The following is a 24,587-nucleotide window of genomic DNA, read 5'->3' as shown; positions in this document are numbered from 1 at the left end:
GTGGACAAGTTATTGCCAAGTTGCCAATAAGTTGCAGGAGGGGGCTGTAAATATACACGCGAGAATCAATGCTTTGTCCGCGAACGATGTTTGCCAAATAAAAGCCTATAAAGTTCTTTGTCTCTGCATGGGCGCGCCGCGTTGGTCCTTATTCTCTGATCCGCGCCACCACTATCACCCCCCGTATCCTCACCCCTCACTTTTTGCCCCATTCTCTTCCTCGAACGTCGACGGACGAGTCGAGCGAGAGCGTATATCATTGGCCTGCGCGTACCCCATTACCCCATGCAATGATACGCCTAGTTGGCTGTGTAAAACTCCGATCCGATGGATATGTGTGTCGTACGTACAAAAGGGAGATCGAGGTGACGTGACGCCGATGCAAAGTATTTTTCGCGCACCGGGGGCCTCCCCCTACCCCTCCCTCTCCTCTGTATCTATACCACCTATAAAGTAGTATATAGCCCCAGCCGTAGCATCGAGCACGTGCGCGAGAGCGAGCGAACACGGGACGACGGGGGGTGCACCTACACACTCGCCTTTAGCCAGCAGCCGCACACACCAACTATTTCGTCATGGCCTTTTGGTCATGCCTGATTATCCCGTCTGGATTCTTAATCGGACCGGACAGTCGACATACGTCGCTTTTCCTCCGATTTTCTCCAATAATATCCGCATGCGTACGTGTAACGTGCATTGCGCTCTATTAATTGTTATATATATATATATACAAATCTTATATACCAAAGAGGCATTTTTTTCAAGAGTTAAATTAAATAGTGGTCATGTGGCGCGAGTCTCTTTAAAATTTCAATCCGGTAGGATCGAGAGAACCTGCACGTACGTTGCGGTACAGCTTGCATGTATCGCGGAGTGTTTTATCCGGTGTGTGCGCATATATATGTGCCTATATGTATGTGGAGGCTGAAAGGGAGAATGATATATGATTTCTTGCAGGTGCATGCATCCCGACCGATCGCCTCCCCACTGATCCCATTGTTCGAGATGTGACACTAACGCCATCCGTGTAATTATAGCTTCAACTCTGTTTTGTAGGACGTATGGGGTGCATCGGGCACGGATCTTTAAGCACCCTTTGGTCACGCATTCGGGGGTGGGCATCGATTGAAATTCTAATAAGCTGACGATTCAAATAGCTTTTGCCTGGATGAAAGCGTTATTTTTAGTCATCTTCTTGGGGTTGAGGTGTGAAAGATGAAGAAATAACTCTGATATAAGCAATATATATTCGTATATATATAAACAGCAATAAAGGCATAGACGCGTCTATATGGATGTTAGGTAAGGTTCGAGAGCACACATATTTGTTAACGAGGGTGCGGCCCTAGGGAGATTCGCGATTGCGTCCCAGGAATGCACGATGACTACTTTGCGAGGAATGCGGCGCTAGCTCGCTCGGCAATCGGCTCGGCTAGTCGCACCCGTCGCACCGACGTATCCTCCACGAAACGAGCCGGTGAATGTACGGAGGAAAGGAAGCGGTATAGCATCAACCAGGAAGAACCCTAAAAGCTCGATGCCCATGCACGTTCTCGACGCGACGACCGGCCGTCGCGTCGCGTCGCGTCGGGCGATTGAAAAGCAGTTGTGTCGATGTGCGCTGTGTGCGCCAATACAACCAACCCCTCTTCCCTCCCTTCGCCAAACTTCTTCTCACCCCCGATAACAAACCCATTTCTTACCACTCTAATCTTCCATAACCACAATATGACACTGCATTCGACCTACAGACATAATACCAGCGTGCCTGTCTTAATTAATTCTTTAATCGTCCAAAACACCTATATATATATGTTTATATATATACGTATTAATACTTCTCCTGCATTTTTACTTTCATCTTTTTTTTTCTTTTATTCATTTTACATAAATGTTTGCCTTTATTCTTCCTCGATCCTGTAGAAAAGAAATGTTAAGAGCGTTATTTTCATGTATCGGTGAAACATATTATAATCATTAAACAATAACACATTATAAAAAAGTAGTATCTTTACCAATACACGTTTATAAGCTAAATAAAAGGAGAGAGCAGTCTTAATCAATTTTCTGCATGGTTTCCAATGCAAATTTCTCCCGAGAAGAAGAAGGACCAATTACTTTTATCCCGAGTGTATGAGAGTGATTGGTAACCGTTTGAAATCTAGAATGCTTTAGCGTTACTTTAGAATTCACATCATCCTTTCACACGACTTCCGTCGAAACTTGGGATAAACCCCGAAGAAAGGTGAGCGTTAGATCGCGATCAACAACGAATTCACAAGTTCAAAGGGCGATTTTCCACACGTTTGAGCATCGGGACACGTGCCGGCACGCGTGGAGTCGCGCGTCTGTCTGTCGTTCGTTGCACGATTTCCTAAGTCCCGCTATAGAGCCGAGCGTGAAGAGAGAGAGAGAGAGAGAGAGAGAGAGAGAGAGAGAGAGAGAGAGAGAACGCGTATATCTATATAGTCGATACACTCCTCAAACTGGCTTTGCGATAAAAACAACTTGTCCGCAGAAACCTAGCTCTCCCTTCTGACCAGCGGAACAGGACCGATCAACTTTAAATTCGACTCGACTCGTGCACCCGCGCGCGTTCGCTCATCCATATCTTTCTTCAAAAGAGCCACTTTGAACATTATATTGTTCAATATATGTATATAACATTCTTTCTCGACACAAAAGCTGACAATTCAAATATCATGTAAGAAAATGAACACACAATTGGCGATATTAACAAATTTTAAAGATTGATTATATAGTGTTGGTATAGAAAAAAATGTACGCGCAGCGAGCTAGAAGATTTCCCAGGACATACTATTCATTCAGCCATACTAGTAGAGAATATCCTGCAGCTAGCAATTCTTATTTTCTCTAGAGTTGCCAATTTCAGGAGCTTGGTCACTTTGTAAATAGTTATTATCGTTTCGAGCCAAATCAAATGAAAGGTCGCGCGGCTAGGTAGATTTTATGGCATTCGGTGATTTCATTGAATAAGGGGAGCCAAAGTGTATCGTATTGACACAGGTCACGTGACTTGCTCGTCTCCTCTCACTCGCGGCGCGCGGTCCAATATAGTCATGGGAAACTATACCACCAGCGACAATTTATTGTTTTTCTCCCGTGAGGACGATCGAAACTTTCCTTCTAAACTGAATGTCAATTGTTTTGCCTTCGAGCATGTTCTGTCTTTATAAATATAGGAGAGAGAGTGAGAGGGGGAGGAGGGGGGGGGGGGGGAGGGGTGTACCAACGATCGAAACAGCGTAGAAACAATGCGCGAAAATGAAATAATCATACAGATATATATAGAGTCCCCTTGGGCATAAAAATTGTGCTCGTATATAGAGTAGGTGGTGAATGTGGCAATGTTTGCCAGGATGGATATTAACTATATCTATGCAGTAGCCAGCCTGCAGTGGGTTTGAGATATTATCATCGTTCTTGGGGCATAATTAGTAATCCCTGACACGTGGCATACACGTGACTGCGGCTCGCATAGAGCGTATACACACCTTGGACACGAGCGAGAAGAACCCCTCATTGCCCCATTCCATTCCATTCCATTCCATCCCTTCCTTCCCTATTGCTGCTAGCGTATGTGCTAAGGGTGCCGCTACGTACGCGCTCCTCCGGTATTTCTTCCCTTCTCTTCTCTTCTCTCTCTCTCTCTCTCTCTCTCTCCGCCATTTAACGTATACATATATATATATGTGTGTGCCAAACTCGAAAGCAAAATCTCTAAGCAAAGAATTACTCGATACAATGTATTTTCATAGAAAAATTAAAGGGTCCTAAATTTACAATGAGAATCCTTCCCCTACTGCAACAATAGATTTCTCAACGTAGGATTAAATCAGGTTTATGATCTTCGTATATTCATAGGTATATAAATGAGTCGTCGTTATTTATACATATGCGGTGTGACGCATAATGATCGAAACGCGTGACCCGGTCTTTAACGCGTAAGCTCCAGATGATAACCATATATTACATTGAATTCTCAATGCATCGCGGAGGTGCAATGATCGAGCCAAAGAATAAAATATAAGCGGAAAACGACATTACTAGCCATTGAAAAGCACCTTTGGATATTTTAATTAGCAGAACATTAATACGATATCTCGTGCTAACAGATATACATGCATACAGACAACGATAAAGTTGTATGGTCAGCTTTGCGTTCTCAGGAGGTTGAAAAACTTTGCTGATTACTCCTTATCTTCTCGATCCTTTGACACATATGTTTCAAATCCCTCTTGTAATATATAATGATAATAGTGATGCAAGGTGTGAACCACTCAAGAATATAACAATGCTGTTACATTTAATTATTAAGACAGATCATCTCTCTCTTTATCCTTTTTTCAATAAACTTTACCGAAGCGCGATGAAATCGCTCTTTCAGTCTCTACGTGGTATCACAGGAGAGTCTAGCAGATACATTGTATACTATTCTACATTTATACATATATATATATATGGTTCAAGGGATCAACGTGAGCTTAAGGTCGGAAGCCAATATACCTTCTTCTCCTCCTATATACTTATACCTTTACTATACCCTTATATCGTGCTGCCGAGACGAACCGAGCCGAGCCGAGCCAAGTCGAGCCGTTAAAGCTGTGAGCGCTATTAAACGGGGCATGCGTGAGAGATACATAATATATATACACCATTATATATACAATACGCTCACGTACATATACATATCTAAATTGATCATTCGACCTCCCGCATATATATATATATATATATATATATTATACCATAGTATATAGACAATTCTAGACACCTTCCCGCCCCCCGTAATGATCGCGACAGATTTTCCTCGATTTCTCTTACCTTCCAATCGTTCCATTATATAAATCAGGCAATCAAATTAAAATTTTCCGAAAGAATTATGCTTCGAGGTAGTCCTTTTATAAACGACAAGATTAATAGAAAGATTGAAGATTCTAATATAGGAAAGCTATTATACAACGCGACGATGTAAAAAGTGGAATAATTTGCGAATGAGCAAGCGAGCAGGGTAAAAAGTGCCAGGCTATTGCTATGTAATCGCGTGTAACTCTGAAGAAGATTGTACATAATATGGTATATAAAGAGGTGGGAGCACACGCACACGCGTACGCATACGCGTCTATGTGTAGAGAGAGAAAGAGAGAGAGAGAGAGAGAGAGCGCGTGTAGAGCCTCACCCCTAGTCGTGTGTATGCGTGTGCCGCTACTGGGTAGTGGTAGTAAGAGTGAGAGAGAGAGAGAGAGAGAGAGAGAGAGAGAGAGAGAGGAGCCAGCATCCCTGCGCTCTTGCTACTCCTCACCACCGCACTATTGACGGGAGTTTTAATAAAAGTACCCCCACCACCGGAGGAAAGCTAAACGTCGCAGTGGAAAGGACCTGGCGAACGCGTACAGCCAAGAAGATATTGGTTAAAGCAAAGATCCCGAGGACACTTATACTACCAACGAAATTTTAGCCGCAAAAGATTTTTCTGCCTTGCACAGAAAAATTTCCTTCGGCGATGAGACTGAAATAAAGGAAAAACTTGCCAGGCGCGATAAGCCACCATTGTCTCTTGTCTTTTTAAATACCTAAATATATATATGTATATATATATATTTAAAAAAGGTAAGAAATTATTGTTCCTGCATGGGAAAAGGCTGTAAATTTTAGCTTTCGGGACTTTTTTTCCTACCAAAATGATTTTTCTTTTGCTCGTAGAGCGATAAAACTGCTGCATGCGAAAATAAAGCGTGAAGCAAATGCGTTAAGCTAATAAACGCGGGCAACGATAAAGCAATTGAATATTTTCACGTACGGGCGATTATCGCTCAACGATTCGTAAGATCGAATAGCTGAGTATAACAAGGAAGGATTATAAAAGAGAATTTGTGGTCAAACACATAAGCCCTTGGCGTGAATAGTAGAAATGACGTGTATCGCTCTTTGAAAACACACCGTGAACGGCATATACGAAGAATTCAAGTAGCATTTGTCTTTCTATAGATTCGACCGTGCGTTATAATAGTTGGAGAAGCCTTCCAGTACTTTTGACCGAAGTGAAGCAATAAGGGTGGTCGCTTCGCTAGCTTCTCCCTTTATACGAGAATATAAGCCAGACGCGGGCGTGTCTCTCGTCAAGCAGAAATCAAACATAAATAATACCATATCAATTTGTGTACCCCCACCCCCCTTTTACTTATATATAAAGTATTTATCCAGGGTTGTTCAGACAAAACGAGTCAGACATTGGGCATAAAATGCGTTTTAACTTTTTAACTAAAAGAAATAGCAATTTTTGCTATAAGACCTTTTCGAAGCATCTTTTCATGTTCATTCGAAAAAGTCTTGTAGTAACAATTGTTATCTCTTCTAGGTTACGAAGTTATAAACAGCATTTTATGTCCATGGTCTTATTCGTTTTATCTGAACAACCCTGTATACTACTACTCCCTAATAATTTTAATCCAACAACTAAACTGGCTAAGAGAGAAGGATTTTTATTAAATGTATATATCTTAACTTTGAACTCATATAAAATCAGAAATTTGTTAAGAGCGAAGAAAGAAAGAATTAAGCTAGGGTTCTAGGGGATAAGAGGGAGGAAAGACTTGCGATAGAGCACCGTGTTGTGAAAAGTCGCAGTGTGTGAGAACCATTATCAAGTATATTCAATGCGCATGTCACTTGATCGGGGGTGGAATACGAAGCATCCCGAGACTCCCGAAGGGCGGGGCCGCAGAGACTCGCATGGCTTCGCTGAATAATAACCTTCTTTACCCAAAATTCTTCGAACGACAACCTTTAACCTTCTATCTATCTCTCAGTCAATATCTTTAGTTTTAACCGTCTTTTATATAATGCGTGCCTATTGATAAACGCTCCTTTGCTATATAAGATGGAAACAGAAGAAGACGTTAGTCCGATGCAAAAGGAAACTGCCATTTTCAAGTCGACACGTCAAGCTTCAATAAATACGCAAATTCCTTTTTTATCAACCTAATTTACAGCATTCTATCGATATACCGTGTATAGGTTATCACTCGACTTTCCAACATCTCCATTCTGTTTTCAATAATCTGACATTAACATTAATTTCGTGCAGTTTCACCAGTGTGCATTTAACGACATAATCGAGAGCGAGAGTAAAACTTAACACAATGACATCCGGCCCCGCGAAAACGCGGGTTTTTGAGTCTGCCGCTTGAGCACCGACCCCGTGAAAACGCAGGTTTTAAAATGTATCATTTTACGAAAATATATAATGTTTCAAATTTTTATTTATTTTTTTGGCTATTCACAGTGATCATAAACAAACGAATAAGGCCGGCGTCCGGGGTGGCCGATACGCTGTCAGCGCTCAGGCTTTAAATGTCTCTTTGGTCACCGGCTGTCAATGTGTTAACATATTATTATAAGCTATGATATAATGATAAAATAACCTATAAGGCATTGTTTTAAATCGTCCACCTATGCGCCTCTTTATGTATATATATATATACACACCATTAAATTTACTTTACACTTTTTGTATCCCTATAATAGGATTGAAATGTGGATCTAAACGGGATTAGGCCGTGACCCATGAGTTGCACTGACTTATATCTGGGGTGATGCATCGATTAACGTGGGCTACTTTTGCCGTTGCTCCTTAAACAGAGGTAGGTTCATCGTGCCGACGATTTAGGAGTATCGAGAAAGAGAAGGAGAGTACATACGGATTAGAGGGGAATCATGGGAGAGAGAGAGAGAGAGAGAGAGAGAGAGAGAGAGGAAACATAATTTACGCAAACTCGCATAAACAAACATATATATAAGCAGAAATTCTTTCGTATAATCTTTTACGAATTGCCCGACAGAATTTTGGAGCAAATGTATACATTACAATTTAGCATCTTGCATGTGTTTTTTTATAAAAATAGTTGTGTGAATATTCGTAAGACATAATACAGGGTGCATCAGCAATGATGCTTTTAAATTTAACCACCTATTCTTGAGCATAAAGGAAGTCGAAAAGTCATGTACCATTAATACCGTAAAAGCATCATTGCTGAGTTAAATCAATGTTAAACCGATAAACCAGTGCCTTGATTCAATGGAAAAATTACTTTACTCTCACTTTCGTTGAGAGTTCCCTTTGAAAACACAAAATAGAAAAGATCGTACTTCTTCACCGTTCCGTATTGCTGTACATGCACACACAGCGCACACACAACTACGCCAATTATTAATATTACTTCCTAATGTCTTATATTCTTGATCCTAGTGCTGTATGAAATTTATTTTTTGTCTATTCTTAAGAGAATCCTCAACAACACCTATTAAGTTGAAAATTCGGGACAATGATTCGGCGTTATTTGTAGATTAATTTTGAAGCCACTTCATCTTAAGAAAAAGATTTTTATTAGCAAAGCGAAAACCTTAGCGCTATGTTACGATTGGGTCAATTCGGTTAATTTCACCAATCCATGACGCGTCTTAATTTTAAACAGCGCTATCGTAGTGCTAAGCTGTCTAAACGTGCTTAATGTTGAATTGTTTGCTGAATTTAGAGTGCTGATGGCGGATTGCTTATAAAAATGCAGATAATCAATTAGCAATCGCTATTTTAAATCCAAAGCGGCCCCAGGCCTTGAAATCATTCAGACCGGAAGTGTGTGTGGTGGTTTCATTACGCTGCTTAATCAGCAATCGAACATGATTAACCAGCCAAATCTCCAATCAATCAGATTCGATAGCGTCACTTCCGGATGAGCACGTTCCTTATCACCTGTCAAATAATCCAGTTTTTGAATTTCCACGTGGTGGTTTTCAGCGAATAGCGCGCGCTACTTTTTTTTTTCGTCGTTATCGCTGACAATCGATTAATAATCATTTTGCAGAAAAAGCTATTTCGACATTCTTTTCCCCAGATTTTTTTGTTTTTTAAATATTCATCTCCATAATATGTATACATGTAATGGAATTATTGATGGATGTGTGCGTTTACTCGACATTTTTTTCCACTACTCTTCCTACTACTGTCGCAATCGGCACCGGCTGCTCATATAATATCACCCTGACGTTGGGGATCCAAGATGACGGTTCGTCCTTTCACCGTGCTATACTGGGGTCATGGCAACAGCTTGTTCTAAAAGAAACTGCTGTTACCACTGTTGAGAACGAATCCCCATTCTCTACATTCACTAGAAAATTATAAATGATTATTATATCTATCCTTCGATTAATTAGACACATTCACAACATTCTCTCTCTCGATATAACTAATAATATATATATATATATATATATATGTAAAAATGATAATACGCACTTAATGATGACTTTATTGCAAATTTTTTCCTTGCTTATTTACATAATACAAATAAATGAATAAAGAAATAAATAGATATGAATGTAGTATATATAGTATTCACACCCTCGCGTACAATTTATTTTTATTCAACTACGAGAAAAAACATGTTAACATTGACCGGATGTGCCCAACAAATATGGAATGTTGTTTTATACAATATATACGTAAAACTTGTAAGAACGGCAGAAATATCTTAATTGTATATAGTCGAGTCACATTTATGCACGCATCAAAATAATTTCCTTAAAAAATAAGAGTCATGTTACTAATGTGTGAATATGATAAAGAAAATTTTGTAAAAGGATGGAGAATAATATCAAATAATATAATTAAGATTATTTTATCAAGTATGATAGGCTACTAGTTTGATTTAGGAAGGTATGGCTGTGAGAATTCTCATTCAACAGAAATAATACGAGTTGGGTTATACGACGGACCTTTACCGTAATGTTTTCTTAGTATATTCTGCAAATACACCAAAAATTTAACAAATACACAAATAATCCGTATAATCAGTTAAAAGGTTATGAGACAGAAAATAAATAAAATGTACGTAAAGATTTAAAGAACGGGATAATCGTTTCATCTTATCTTCTCCCATATTGAAGTAATATACGCGACGAGATAAGGGATGAAAGGAAAGAAAGGACTATATGCTATATGCATATTATATACAATATAATATTTACATAAAAAATATCTTCTATTTCTTTTGTTTTCCTTTTCCACGTGTCGTATACATACTACTGTACAGGACGATCCATGCAACTTGATCAGCGAAACAAAGCTTGACAAATGTACAGTGATGAAAAAAAAAAGTTGCTAGATTTGAAGTGTCGCACATAACCACACGATGCACAAATTTGTTCATCCGTAGTGAAATTTTTCGGAAATTTCAAACTCACATTCATCTTTCTTTTGTTTTTCCAAATCTAAATCTGTATCTGTATTGCATATTCTTTGTAGCTGTTTTCAAGTGCTTTTCAAACCGCTATACACTTATACTGAATTTTGGAGATATTTCGAATGCATCTACAAGAATATGGAGTAATAGATATAAATTTCAAGTAAACAAAAAAAAAAGATGGTACAAGATGAGCTTGAAATATTCCGTATGGCTCCATCTAAAAGGAAACTATGCGATACGTAATAAATTCCTCTAAGCAACTATTCTATAATAGTACATTTTTCATCAATGTACAATTCTCAAGCTATCTTTCCCTGATTAAGTTACGCGGACCACCCAGTATACGTGCATACATAAAGGTGCAACAAAGCATTTGATTTTACATTACAATTTATATAATGTATTTAGATATCGGTCACAACTATTCCCACATGTAATTCTTATAATTAGACAAAGTGTCCCGTGCAAAAATAAAATCATAAAGGTGGGCTTCTGGCGCGCGGTGTGCTACCAGAGGAAAATGAAGGGAACTTGGGAAACGATCCGGCGTGACGACGTCGAGCGCAGTAATCCCACAATGTCCACTTTCCTTTGGACGACGCGCAAACCACGCGTCAGAGACGCGTAGCATCAAACGGTCTGCAACATTCCACCTTAAACCTAATTTCGCTTTTTTCTCCCGGAGTTATTCGTAATAATAACCTTGTCATCTACTATGATGATTCGTCGATCCTATATGATACACTAGTCGAATGTTATTTAGGCATTTCAGGAACTTACCGTTACATTTTTAAATGTCTCGTATGTAAACACGATATCATAGCTACAGAAATTGAAAGGGCATTAGAATTTAATGTACAAAAGTCCATGCTTGGACACGAGTAATAATAATAATATAGCAATGCGTGAAAAAGAAAACGAATGGAATCGCTGTTGGACACAATTACACTAGAAAGTTGAAAGTGGTAGGAAGTATGAGGGCGATACAAAACTTGAATATGGTAGACTATTCCATCGAGCGGTGAAACGGGAACAATAAAAAGAACCTCAAAGCTCCTCCAAATAAAAATTTCATGTGTGTGTGTTGCAGATTGTCCTTAAATTTAGAGTATTGCATTAAAAGCAAATAGTCCTAGCCGGAATAAATCAACATAATTTATACTTAAACCGAGGATGACGAGTAAACGTTTTAAATAGAGCTTGTTTTTGGTAAAGTTTTAGGAGTTGTAATTTCACGTTGTAGTTCATGAAACTCTTGAAAACAAGGCACGATGCACAGATTGATCTGACATTCGGGACAGTGATATTTCGTCTTTCGTCGAAGAATTTTACCACGCGTGTCTATCGTATTCCAACAGTGATTACAGCCCAAGGCTGGCCCAGGACGTTGAACAGGACAGTGACCTAATCTTTGATCACCAGCTCCCTCTCGCATTTCTGTCGTTGAAGCCTACAATGTCAAAAGGACAAATCGTGTATATATATATATATATATATAAGGTTTACACGCGGTATCACGCTCCACCGTCAGATTACAAATATACGAATACACGAGAAATAACATTACTATATGTTTCATTCTAGCCGAGAAAATCCCTGGAAAATCCTATTCGCGTATTGTGCAAAAAGCGCTAGATTTATTTCAGGAAATATATAATTAGAAAATCATTGTGTGTCTCGTTGGCGAAGAAACGGAAAAGAGAGTTGTGGCATCCGATTGCGCATAACAATTGTAGGAATATTATCTCAGTGGTGTATTCGTAGCTTTAGGCCGATGAAGGAGTAATGGTCGAGCAGATCGATACGTACCTGAGGAGAGGAGGAACTGCGAGTAAGCTCTGCTGTTTTTATCCTCAAAGCACCGCTGTTAGCAGCCTCGATCGAGGTTAAGGCTGGCTCATGTTCTTGTTCAGATTTTAAGGCAGGGGCTAGCTCAACAACGATGGACGGGCTATTGGCCTTTCCTGCAGCGAGCTCTGGATTCGAGTGTTGTCTATAAATTCCTGAATAATTGCTGTTTCCAGCTTGCTGTTGACTAGGTAACAGCGGATGGGAGTGTTGCTTAGTCAAATATGACGGGACGGTTAATAGGTTTGTTGGATTCGTTACAGTCAAGAAATTGGATTGATTCGCTAAGGTCGCGTGGGCTGTCGTTCCTGATGCTGCGGTGCGACCCTCTTCCCAGCTTCGCGACTGCGGTAAATTTATTATAGGAGCTGTTGAGTGTACCGATCCTGGAATAATATAGGGCGTGCCGAGATCCCTATCAGGCGATAAATGATTTGGTTCCGATTCCTTTTTCACGCGTGGCTGTCGTAGCAATTGAGCCCTTTTGGTCACCGTATGTTTATACTGCAAAACTAAAATGATAAATTAATTATTTTACATGGCATAGGAAAGATGTGTTTTTTTTCTTTTCTTTTTTGCTTCTATCTTTCTCTCTAACGTTGTTGTTATCGTATCGTAAATGGAACGTGTGAAGGCTGAAAATTATAAATGACCAGAGACGTTTAACCATACCTATTGTATTGTTCAACCTTCTTCTCCTTTTCTTACAAACGAATATTATCCATATATTGTATATTATTCGACGATTGCAACGATCACTATCAACTAAATTCATCGAGAATGTACAAAGTGGTGCTATTATTTTAACGCGTAGCTTATCAATTAAGAATTGTGAACCGCTTATTCACGCCTGTATATGTTTGTCGCACTAGCGTATTCGGTGTCATAAATAAAGATATTAGTCTACTACTTAAAACTACCACTCGCCGTACGTAATCATTTATTTCGAAGGATTTATTTCATCTTTCCTCTATATCCTTTATACATAATGATAATTCTATATTGTGAAATACATTACTGTGTCGTGATTAATAAATTAATAAAATTATAGTTGTGTACATGAGGAAGCAGCGATAAGATTTCATTTGATTAGTTAGCCACGTACACGTTTGTATGAATATATATATATATATATATATATTAGATATATACATAGATATTAGATACCTTGTTACAATAATCAATATAAGACGGTGTAAAGGTATTTCATTATACTCTCTTTTGTACATTAGTGGAAAATAAGGAGCATTAAAAAGAAATGTTCATCTCTCGTTAATTGGCTGTTTCTTACTCCTCGAGTCCTATGATCGAATGACCAATGATTATTTAATTGTTGGTTCAAACAACTTACGTAAACTCGCGTGCCTTCTGTACAAGCAGCATCGTAATATTACTGTGCATATTTGTAATATGTGTGCACATACATATATATATATATATATATGTATATATATAAAATTTGCTCTCTAAGAAAAACTAAAGGGATGAACTTATCGAAACCTTATTTTTAGCTGGTGAATTTGATAAAAGCTGAATCTATCTGATAAATATATGCTGCAGAAATACGTTTTATGCAGTGTGTATGTTTGCTAAAATTTATGTAGATATATTATTGAGATACAAGTACGTTGTATAGATAATACTAAACAATATTATAACTAAATTGAAAATAGAATGTCGGTACCATATAATATAATATTTGCGGTAGGTATTGCGTATGATTCGTGTAAAATCGAATTTCCGCGTAACTACGCTGTGCGGAGATGTTTATGCGGACGATTCTGAGCACCAACACATCTAAACGATTGTAGGTATTCGACTCAAGTCAATCCATACTACGAAAAACCAGTAGTGATTGTAAAAACGTGAGAATAAAACAATGTAACGAAGGCTTAAAAATTGCTGCATGCTTGACAATGTTAGCAACGATAACTAATTAATCTTGTGGAATTCTCGTTCTTTCGAGGGAGCTACTGTCCAAATGATTGAACGCATATCATTTTTACCGTGTACATATGCACTAATTAACGTGAAAATCAAGTGTAGTGTTTCTTCCCCAAGATTTGCTGTTTAAAAATCAATAGAAAAATAAAAAAAAGAATAGAATGCAATCGGCTGAGTAAGGTGACAGTATCAATTACGAGAAAGAATGTTTAAAATGGTAAAGTTCATCTCACATGGAATTATAATTAACACCGTGCAAATTAATTGGCATTGCCGAGCTTGGAAGCGCATAATCGTTATGTCTGCTGTCGATGTAGCCGCTTAGCATGGCGTGGGGGCCGTGAGCAGCTAGCATAGTGTGCGTACTATGGGAAGTGTTGTGCGTGTGCGGTGTACTAGGTGGTCCCATCGGGGTAGGACTTTGAGAGTTGACCGGGTGTGACGAGGCCGCTGCAGCCGCTGCTGCTGCTGCCGCTGCAGCCGCCGCAGCCGCAGCAGCTGTGGCCGACGAGGAGGAGGATGAGGATGATGAGGAGGAAGAGGAGGAGGAGGGGGGTACCGTTGAAGATGCGGATGCTGCAGCTATTGCCGAGGAGGATGCCGAAGAGGAGGGTGGCGGCGGCGAAGAATTAACCTCGTGCTTCACCCTGGACTTCAAGCTCGGTCGATTATTGGGATAGCCGCGCTTCTTGTATTCCAGCCATAGCGTTCGATTGTTCACGCCGAACATTCTGGCCGCTTTGCAGAAGCCTATGCCGCCGAAACGGACCGCGTCGAGGGCCCTGATAAAATTTTCGTCCGCCTGAGGATTGGTCGATCGCTTCCTCTTAATCGCACTCTGCGGACTGGCGCACGGGCTCTGACAATTACTCGGACATTGAGGCGACGGCGACGCCGAAGGCCCGCTGCTGCTGGACGACGATGCGTGCTGCAGCCCCCCTCCTCCTCCTCCTCCTCCTCCTCCTCCTCCATGAGAGGAATTTGGATAGCTGCTGCTGCCGCTGGTCAGTGCGCAACTGGAACCAGTGCTGCTGTTGCTACCAGGATACTGATCGCTCATCGTTGAAGAAGCTGTTATTTCGGGCGTCGTAAAAGCAGATGACGCTTGGATCGACAGATTCGTTTGACACGAGGACAGAGCGAAACGTGGGTATGTGTGCTCCATTATAGTCCATTGCAATCCTGTAGAACAGACCGCGGTTTATCTTTGGTCAAAGCGTCTTGCCTATTATATATACATGTTCTCACCCGCTCTCTCATTAAATTATATACACATACACATATACATATATATATATATATATGTATATACATATCCAAGTCGATATCGACTCGACGCAGATAATTAAGTATTTCATTGCCAACGGAAAATAAATCGCCGCGGTATATGAATTTGAAAAAATCATCAACCTCTATATAGAGGCATTAATTCTTCATTTATTGCAATCTTTAAAATGCTTGATAGATTGGTCAAAGGGGCTGTCGTTACCTCGACAGAGAGAGAGAGAGAGAGAGAGAGAGAGAGTTTCATCGTTTTCCCTCAAAAACAACATCAAGAATAAAAAAATTATAATAAAATTATCTACAAGAATGTAATATAATACGATGCATGTGATAGAATACACGTGGAATTTTTCTACTCACGACTGTAAGTATAAATTTAACCAAATAAAGATTCCAAAGATAATTGAAATTATCAACTATTAGAGAAGCTAAGCTGAAAGCAGAGAATTCATAGGACAATGGTCTCTAAATGCTCTTTCGAACAACGAAAAGTCATGTAAATTAAATTAGCACGATGGCATGGCACAGATACATTTTTAAGCACATACTGTATACAGTAAAAGTTTTCCATTATTATACGATATATGATTACGCGATTGCGACGAGAGCTTAGGCGCACATACACACTTGACAATGCTTCTTTCTTTTGAAACGTTATACATTGCGTGCTATGTATCTGTGCACCATGTTGATTAATCATAAATGAAAACTATCGGTTTTTCGATTTACCGTAGCCACTATTACCGCCTCGATTTTCGCTCCATTTTCATGTCAAACGTCTGTCGATTTTTTTGTGTGCAATATACTTTATAAACGCATCTGTGCCAGCATAATCATAACGTACAAGAATTCTATTTGTTAACATGCGATTTTATTACCCACCACGCTTATTATTATGCGAAACGCAATTAATGGCGGCAAAGCACCTACTTCATTTTTTACAGCTGTAAACTCATGCAATTTCAATTAAACAGTCTTCATTTATCAGATGGACAATTACACGCAGAAACGCCAGAATTTCCATCTATAATTTCGATTACACAAGCCCTTACTTTCCTTACTACAAATTTTTAATACGACGCAAAGAATAAAACTTTAAGTGCTGTAATAATCGCCCACAGGCCCAACATCTCTCCCACCCACCCCTAGAATTTTTCAGATATGTCAAAAGAAACAATAAGTAACGAGAGATAATACTTTGACAATTGGGTGCATTCGCGTGGAATCGCCTATATATTTATTTCATTTATATATTTATTGTGTATATTTTTAAAAAGCATAATAGCAAAAACATACAATAAATATATCCTCGTGTAAACGTTGTACTGTGCATTCAGAGATACAAGCGAATTGTTGTACAGTTACATAAAGAAAAGTAAAAAAAAAAAAAGAAAAAAGAAGAGGAAGAAACTATATATATTATTTTCGTGTTCTATACCGATAAAATAATATTATGATAAGGGAGTCTCGTAACAATTTTAATAACGTAAATCCGTCCGATTAGAATCGACTTAACGAATCTGCAGCTGTTGATCATGAAATACTTTTATTCGAAATGAAATTTTTTGTTGAAGACGCCATCGAAATTATTACGACATTCGTTCATTGTAGATCTAATGGTTATAATTTCTACATAGATATAAAACGCAATAATAAAATTTTCGCGTCCAAATCCATCGAAAGCATACAAGTTCCTCAAGAATAAAATTGTATTGATAGACGACAGCTTATTAAATTCTGAGTGCTACCATTCAATACGATATTATGAAAATTTTTCATTGTTGTATGCTTAATATATCTATAGTTTATAGTATATTTAAAATTTTCTGATACACAGATTTTCGCTGAGCTTCCACCTTAAAGCATTTACGTTCGTTATACATAAATTTTTTTGAAAGAACACATGATTTCTTGTTTTCTTTTCATTATTTGGTTTTATATCACAAATTGCATTTACGGATCAGTCTCCCTTTTTCAAATAAAAGAAAAAAAAAAATACAATTTTTTAATTTGTTTTTAAGACGTCAGTAGTTTTAAACGAATGGTCCATTATTTCTCAATTTTCTAATTTTTCAACCATAATAATATTAATGTCATCCTATTAGTTTTGCTTAGTATACCATTAGTTTTAAGCTACAATTGATAAAATAAATAACTTACACACAGTGTTATTATTGTAAAAATCTTAAGTAAGCAGAAAAAGAACAAATTTTTACAACTTTTAAAGTATTTCTAATCCTTCTTACGTGTTAATTCAATTAAATATTTACCAAGGTTAACAAAAAATAATCAATTATCCTACAAGTACTAAACATAAAAATTGCAAAAATTAGTGTAAACATTCGTTCTAAAAATGTGCTATCTTATTTATAAAACATGCGTTAAATTAAAAAAATTTTTGTTGAAAATAAATAGCTCCATGGCTAATTACATTGTCAATTTCTTCGGCCATGAATTTTGCATCTAATGAAAGCAATACGTGTATAATACATACAAATTTGATTTTTTGAAACAAATTTTACTGACCTTGATGAGCTGGTGGCTGAGAAACAGGCGTCTGTGTAATTGCACCTCCCGATTGTTGACTTACATTATGAATCGCTCCATCGTTTTGGGCCGGAGCTCCTGTAGAACTGTTCTCCATATTGCTCATCTAAAACGATGACAGGTCAGTGTGTTTATGCTTTAAATAATATAGCGGCCATGCACCATTAAGGAACAATGTAAAGTCTAACAAACATACTTGCATCTCAACAAACTATCAATAATAATGGCATTTATAATTTAGCTTACAATTGATATTTGATCTTCGTCGATACTGCCCTGAGATTCTGTGCTAGCATTTACAGGTCTTCTCAAACTTTCGCTATTCTCTTGCGATGCAATAAGCGGTTCGGGCTTTACAATATTCATCGCTACCAAAGTGATCTCATTAATTTCTTCCGGCTTATCGGCTGACCCTGATGTCGAGCCAGTCGAGGACTTCCTTAATCTCTTTCTTCGGAAAGATGGGGAGTTGGGAGAAGGACCGGGGGAGCAAGATTCACCTCGTTCACCTCCTCCGCCAGGTTCGCTACTCCCACTTGGCCATTTCGTCAGCGATGCAGTATGCATTTCTGCTAAGCCTTTGATTTTCAAACTTTCCGCAGTCTAAGGTGATTTCGGAACGATATAATTTACGAGAGTTTATGCATTTTAATCAAAAGAAAATTGAAAGTAAATCCTTTAATTTAGAATACCTTGATAATCGATGGTAGTTGATCTTGGGAGATGTTAACTTCGCCGTAGTACATAAAATCCACCATAATTTTTAAATCCGAAAACTTGACATCCTTAAGTATGACGATAGGATGTTGACATGGATTAACCGTGAAAAGCGATTGAAAGTAAGAGCTGCATGCAGATAGTACAACTTTGTGCGCCTGAAGATGTCTTCCTTCGGCAGCTAATGTAACATCAACTAGGGTTTCGTTGTTCAATAAACTCGAGAAGACCGAGATAAAATTAGGCTGATGATTGTTCCACCGTAAGCAAAATTGCTGCATAGACATATCGATAGCTGCAAGTAGGAAATTTTATTAGACTGATGGAAAACCAGCCAGATCAACAATGGTATCCAGGCTATTGTGCTATGCAGAGTAACCAAGTAATTTATATAGAATTAATCGAAAAATATAAAAAATAAATCAAATGGAGAAATTAGAATTTTACCAAACTTCATGCAATAATAATTAAGGTGGTAACTGCCTAATTCCGCTCGTTCATTAATATATATTAATAGAATTTCCATAAAGGAATAAATAGTACGTATGTCGTTCGATTCATATTACTTACTTTGAATTTGTTACTTTTATTAGAATGAAGTCGTCGATTGACGGAAGGGCTTTAAAATGTACAATTGTTGAGGCGAACGGAATCGTATCTCAGCAGCACTTGTTGAAAAAATTGATTTCACTTGGTTCAAAGAAATTTTCCACAACAGACTGACTGATGACGCTTGTGTAATTCACAAGTGACGTCATAGACAGAAAATTCTTACTCTACGCTAAAGTAGCATGTAGGTAAGATTCGTCGCCGAGCCTTTTAAAACAAATATTATCTTCACAAAAAAAATAATATTCGCTGAAATGACAAATACGAGAGATATTATCAACGTGCGTCTTTAATAAAATCTAACTTGATCAATATAGCGAGCGAGGCGAGTAAAACTGACATCTGGTGACGATCTGTCAAGTACAAACACCCCTTTCTGCTCTTGCCATGGAGGTACGAAGTACACAGTGGGAAAATGAATCGTTTGTGTGGTTCAGCTATAATGTAGTATATAAAGTTTTATGTAAAGTACAAAGCCAGTCGAACCACACACATGATTCAATTTCCTACTGAGTATGTACCTGGACTAGGGTCATATTCCACTAAAACGTTCATAATGTAATAGTTCACGTGACGCGTATTATATATTTTGAGCGTTATCGGCCTTAAGTGGAATATGTTCTAGAGATAGCGCAAGGTCCTGCGAGGAGTCTGAAAGGGGAAACGTAAGGGAGAGAATTGTGTCCGACATTTTGTTTTGTACATTGAAAAACCGTGAACGAAGGCAAAGATTTTATCGGCTTATACACAAATGACGTAACATGAACAAAACGTCGGATGGCTTCCTTTTCTCCTATAGAGGTAGGACAGTGGGAAATTGTATCGTGCGTGGTTCAGCTATAGCGTAGTAAATCAATTTTTCTGTTAAAGCACAGAGTGTGAAGATAGCCAAATGGGTAATAAAGGATTCAATTTCATGCAGCATACGAATACACTGACTGTGGCATGTATGGCGTTCCTCGATGCATTGAGGAACCCCGTTAGAGGGTCCCCTACTCCCCTATAACCTAAGTCAGAGAAGCGCGAATAAGCAAACATTTTTTATTTAAAAAAAACAAAATTTTAATTTTATTATGAAATTTTTTTTCTGTATAAAATGTATGCTAACTCGTGCTATTCCATTTTGAGTTACTGATGGTGAGAGGCGCAGTCCCTAAAAGCATCCAGGGACGTCAACCGGTCCGTGTATATGTCGTGGAGAGAGCGTCGAAGCCCCCGGCTTGGGGCTAACCGGACTAAACTCATTGTGTACAGTTCATGCAAGGGAAACTATACTACTTTGGCTGGACTAGAGACCCAAGCCGGGCTTGGTGAGAGTCACCCTTGCGAGGGGACGGAAAAGTGCGACGTAAGGGAAGCTGTCCGACATTTGTTTTTCTCCATGTTACGTTATTATCACGTGGTTTCTGTATATATATATATATGTGTTGTTTCGTGCATGAAAACACCGTGAATGAAAACAAACCTTTTACCGGATTGTACACAAATGACGTAACATGAACAAAACAAAATGTCGGACAGCTTCCTTCCCCTTAACTTTCATCCCACATGTAGCTCTCTCCAGGTAGTTCGTATCTCCATGCGTCAAATAAGATGCGATGCAAGTGTAATCTGAGCGTTTCGATTAACAGATAAAAATTGATAATGAAGAGAGTGAAAAAGAAAAGAAAATACAAGTTCCGTATACTAATCTAGTTACTGGAATTATTTTCGATACAAAAAAAAGTATTTCCATAAAGTTGATTACCATAACATAAAGATAAACGCAGATAAGAGAAATTCAGACCTTACATAACCATAAAACTCGTGAAATCTTAGTCACTGAAGTATTATACCGAATATTGCGGTTGTAGTTCAATAAACGGATAAAGTGTGATATTTATTTCTCTCCTGCGTTTAATATTTTCACTCGTATGTTTTTTTTATAAATGAATGAATCGAAACTTGTTATTAATGATATTTTTCATTGTGTTATTTTAGAAACAATACACGCGTGAGGAAACCCGCATAAAGAATTGTTCTAAATGAATTGTTGATAATTCAATGGTGTAAGGACCATACGCTTAGTTTTTCACGGTGCCAAAAAGCTTCAAAACATTTAAGATAATTAAGGGATCGAGCACAACTGTTCCCCTGGCAACAAACGGACTTAAAATTAATGAGGAATATAACGTGGTTATTATTACGCGAATATCAGGAATAAGGGCTAGTACATCTAGCATGCTGGAGAACTTAAGGATATACGTATTTGTTTCAGCACCATGCACCAGAAGATTTGCCATTGCCCTGATACTTACGATATGTTATTCCATTTGGTTTAATGGAGAAAATACAGACATGTCGCTGCCCAGCTCGGGTAACATAGTCGCATCAAATTATCTCGTATTATTACCTGGAGACAATACGACTCAATCTTTACCCCGAGAACCATATCGGTTGAGTGAATTACCATCCGACGACAGTTCGACATTGATCGACATAAAAGGCTTTAAATTTTTAATGAATCATTATCCTTGCAATAATACACAGCCATTGATATTGATATTGATACATTCAGCACCAGGAAATTTTGTTAGAAGGAAAACTTTGAGAGAAACATGGGCCCAGCGATCCCCCTTGGTTTCTTTATTGTTCTTTATAGGAACTTCAGAAAAATTTCAAGATAGATTAGAAGATGAGAATAGTAAGTACAAAGACTTGATCCAAGGAAATTTTGTTGATGTCTATAGAAACATGACGTATAAACATGTGATGGCATTAAAATGGACCACTTACCACTGTCCAAGTAAGAATATTTGTTTGATTACTGAAAATAATCTTTATGGTAGTAGCATGAAATGTTCTTAGCTTAATAATTTTGGTTTAAATTGAATTTGAGATGAGGAAGGGAGGACTGTACTTTTTACTACATGCAATATTTATGTTTCTAGATGCTAAATATATATTAAAATTAGACGACGACGTTTTCGTACACGTATCTGCCATGGTGGAATTTCTGACCCATGATCTTACACTGTTGAGAAATCAACGTCTCATATTGTGCGATGTTTCACTTTCGTCGCCGGTAAAGCGAACCTGGCGATCCAAATGGAGAGTTTCCTATCTAGAATATCCAGGTAGATATTATCCCGCTTATTGCCTGGGATGGGCAATCTTGTATACACCGGACAGCGTGCTACTTTTGTATCGCGAGGCTCAACGAGAACCTTATTTTTGGATCGACGATATCCATATCACTGGAATTATAGCCCACAAATTGAATTTAACTCTAATATCTTTGCATTCTTTGGTACTAACTACGAAGAAGATGACGGACATGTTATCGAACTCGAGAATTGGAGGAGGATTTCTATTTGGACCTCCAGATATGAGCGAGGATCGCATGAGAGCTTTGCACAGTTTTTTATCTACAACAAGAACCGTTATTAATTTGGACTAGCAAGGCGAGAAGCCTAAATATTAATATTGTTACTAAAAAGTCAAAAATCTCGGGAAAAGAATTATAGTACTCATGGCTTTGGTCGCACTGAGGAGATAACATTTGCTTCTTCTTCCCGTTTCTCCTTGTTGTACCCTCAAGAACCATGGAAGTGATTCGATGGCGCAGGGACGTATTATTTAAAATGGCGTTAACCCGTGAAGGGGCGCACGTAGTGCTCAGAGCACCCCAAGAATATAAATCTATCGGTAATTTAGCGAAAAATTTTGTGCAGTCACTTACTAGTTTAATTAGTAAAAATAAAGACATGCAACTGTTATTGTATACCAAAGGGAATATCGCATAGATAATATTTATTGAAAAATAAATCTGAATTCGTAAATATTGTACAAGTGACGAAAAAAAAAATTGGGGGTTTCGTTGCACCCCACGCTCCTATCAACGTAAAAAAAAAGCGTGCATATTGGCAGGTTGATTATAGACATAATATTCTGCTATTCATGATATCTATAAGGTATGTCAATCCTTAGGGTCCATGAAACGTTCGCAAATGCAATGCTGGAAACCTAATAAATTGAAGCCAAAATAGCAGATTTCATGTTTGGAAACTCGAAGATACTCTGAACTACATAAATTGTGTTTACGTAAAATTATTGTCTATTTAGAATGATCACTGTTTTTTTTGGCTTCGATTTCTTAGGTTTTCAGCATTGCATTTGCGAAAGTTTCATCGACCCTTAGAGTATAACCCTTTTGAATGCAAATTGAAATACGTTTCTCAAGGATGAAAAGATTGACATTTCTTATATACAACAACGAAGAGAATATACATTTTTACTGTTCAAGATCTGCGTAATTTTCAATAGTACATCCTATGTATAAACATGTATAAGCGCCATTCTTTTATGGTAAGTTTTTATTTGTAAATGCGCAAGTTTGTTTTCATTAGCTATAATACAAAATTCTTTTAACAAGTACTTTACAGGCTTCCTTTTTTCATTTATGGCTTAACTGTAATTCGTGAATAGCAATGTTTAGTTTTGAAACGATTGAGGCGCTTGAAAAGTTTATTCTGTATAATGCTGAATGTTATTGGAGTAAACACTACCACGCTTCCATACATCTGGCCTCATTGTTTAGTTTTGGTTAAATGATTACCGACAATTGAATTTTGCATGGTGCATCAAATCTTGAATCGTAAGATCAGGCTTTTGTTCAGATTTTTGCATTGATCGAACCGGTTGGTCAGTGAACAACTTTGATAGCTGCGCTCATCCTAGAAAATACATCTATGGGGTAATTTTCTCGGAAAAATCTTTATGCCAAAATTGGTCCTGCAAACTGGGGAAAAAGTATCGAGCAAGCACACTGAACTTTCGTCTTCTATAAGTATCAATCCATGTGGCAACATGGCGTCGACTAGTGTTTTCAACTTTGGCAACACATATAGGCCATCAACTATACCATGCAAATTGACCTCGTATGTATCAAGGTTGATCTCTCTTTTTTGTAAACTTGGGATCACATGTGTATTAAAGACTGACGCTTAGTGAAATACAATCATTATTTTAATCAGTAAAATTTCCTACATCCATAGCTTTGCAGCGCCATCTCTGTTTAGATTCCTCTTCTGAATCCTTCTTCTCTATCTTTCGTGGAAAAACCCTGCATTTGGGGTAGTCAGGGGATCGTACCAACCATATGATATCCCGGGTGCGTATGGGGTGCAGGTGCTTGGTCACCGATTGATCCTAAATGATACGCGAATGTGTGTGCACTAGGAGGGTCGCTCACCTACCTTCGACGAAGCTTCCGCCCCTTGAAACTCATAGCGTGGGTCGCCTCTAGATTTTCATGGAAACAATCATCTTTCCCGTGCTCCAAAATGTTTGTGCCTCGCCGGGGTATAAAAGAAATCTGGGTAGATTTTGCTA

The 24,587-nt window shown here is 38.2% G+C and overlaps 2 protein-coding genes across 5 annotated transcripts; one reads left to right on the top strand and one right to left on the bottom strand.

Moving 5' to 3' along the window:
- Nucleotides 1-9,317: 9,317 nt before the first annotated feature.
- BtbVII (BTB-protein-VII) lies at nucleotides 9,318-19,578 on the bottom strand. Of its 2 annotated transcripts, XM_066739476.1 has the most exons (6): nucleotides 19,176-19,578; nucleotides 18,581-18,900; nucleotides 18,135-18,491; nucleotides 17,868-17,994; nucleotides 12,075-12,625; nucleotides 9,318-11,715 (listed from the first exon to the last, which is right to left on the bottom strand). In XM_066739476.1, the coding sequence occupies exons 2-6, from the start codon at nucleotides 18,890-18,892 to the stop codon at nucleotides 11,455-11,457; spliced, it is 1,608 nt and encodes a 535-aa protein (XP_066595573.1). In that variant the 5' UTR covers nucleotides 18,893-18,900; nucleotides 19,176-19,578; the 3' UTR covers nucleotides 9,318-11,454. The 2 variants fall into 2 exon arrangements, with proteins under 2 accessions (XP_066595573.1, XP_066595572.1); XM_066739475.1 differs by lacking the exons at nucleotides 9,318-11,715; nucleotides 12,075-12,625 and adding an exon at nucleotides 12,771-15,239 and having other exon boundaries at nucleotides 19,176-19,577.
- Nucleotides 19,579-20,720: 1,142 nt separating this feature from the next.
- On the top strand, nucleotides 20,721-23,628 carry LOC136780895 (beta-1,3-galactosyltransferase 5). 3 transcript variants are annotated; one of them, XM_066739479.1, is made up of 4 exons: nucleotides 20,722-21,125; nucleotides 21,195-21,389; nucleotides 21,472-21,999; nucleotides 22,145-23,628. In XM_066739479.1, the coding sequence occupies exons 3-4, from the start codon at nucleotides 21,552-21,554 to the stop codon at nucleotides 22,651-22,653; spliced, it is 957 nt and encodes a 318-aa protein (XP_066595576.1). In that variant the 5' UTR covers nucleotides 20,722-21,125; nucleotides 21,195-21,389; nucleotides 21,472-21,551; the 3' UTR covers nucleotides 22,654-23,628. The 3 variants fall into 3 exon arrangements, with proteins under 3 accessions (XP_066595575.1, XP_066595574.1, XP_066595576.1); XM_066739478.1 differs by having other exon boundaries at nucleotides 20,721-20,939; nucleotides 21,195-21,999; XM_066739477.1 differs by having other exon boundaries at nucleotides 20,721-21,125; nucleotides 21,195-21,999.
- The last annotated feature ends 959 nt before the right edge of the window (nucleotides 23,629-24,587 follow it).

This window comes from Prorops nasuta, unplaced genomic scaffold (assembly GCF_024137725.1).
Source record: "Prorops nasuta isolate Cenicafe-Biocafe unplaced genomic scaffold, Cenicafe_Pnas_1.2 PNAS00021, whole genome shotgun sequence".
Taxonomy (NCBI): domain Eukaryota; kingdom Metazoa; phylum Arthropoda; class Insecta; order Hymenoptera; family Bethylidae; genus Prorops; species Prorops nasuta.
Note: the sequence above shows the minus strand (reverse complement) of the source record. Positions and strands in the feature narration are given on the sequence as shown.

What these genes read in the sequence shown, in the direction of transcription:
- LOC136780895 (XM_066739478.1), top strand. Translation starts at nt 21,435, where the DNA reads ATGCTGGAGAACTTAAGGATATACGTATTTGTTTCAGCACCATGCACC. An exon ending in GACCACTTACCACTGTCCAA is followed by an intron (nt 22,000 to 22,144) that starts GTAAGAATATTT and finishes TTATGTTTCTAG; the next exon opens with ATGCTAAATATATATTAAAA.
- BtbVII (XM_066739475.1), bottom strand. Translation starts at nt 18,892, where the DNA reads ATGTCTATGCAGCAATTTTGCTTACGGTGGAACAATCATCAGCCTAAT. An exon ending in AACTACCATCGATTATCAAG is followed by an intron (nt 18,492 to 18,580) that starts GTATTCTAAATT and finishes AAATCACCTTAG; the next exon opens with ACTGCGGAAAGTTTGAAAAT. An exon ending in ACGAAGATCAAATATCAATT is followed by an intron (nt 17,995 to 18,134) that starts GTAAGCTAAATT and finishes TCATCGTTTTAG; the next exon opens with ATGAGCAATATGGAGAACAG.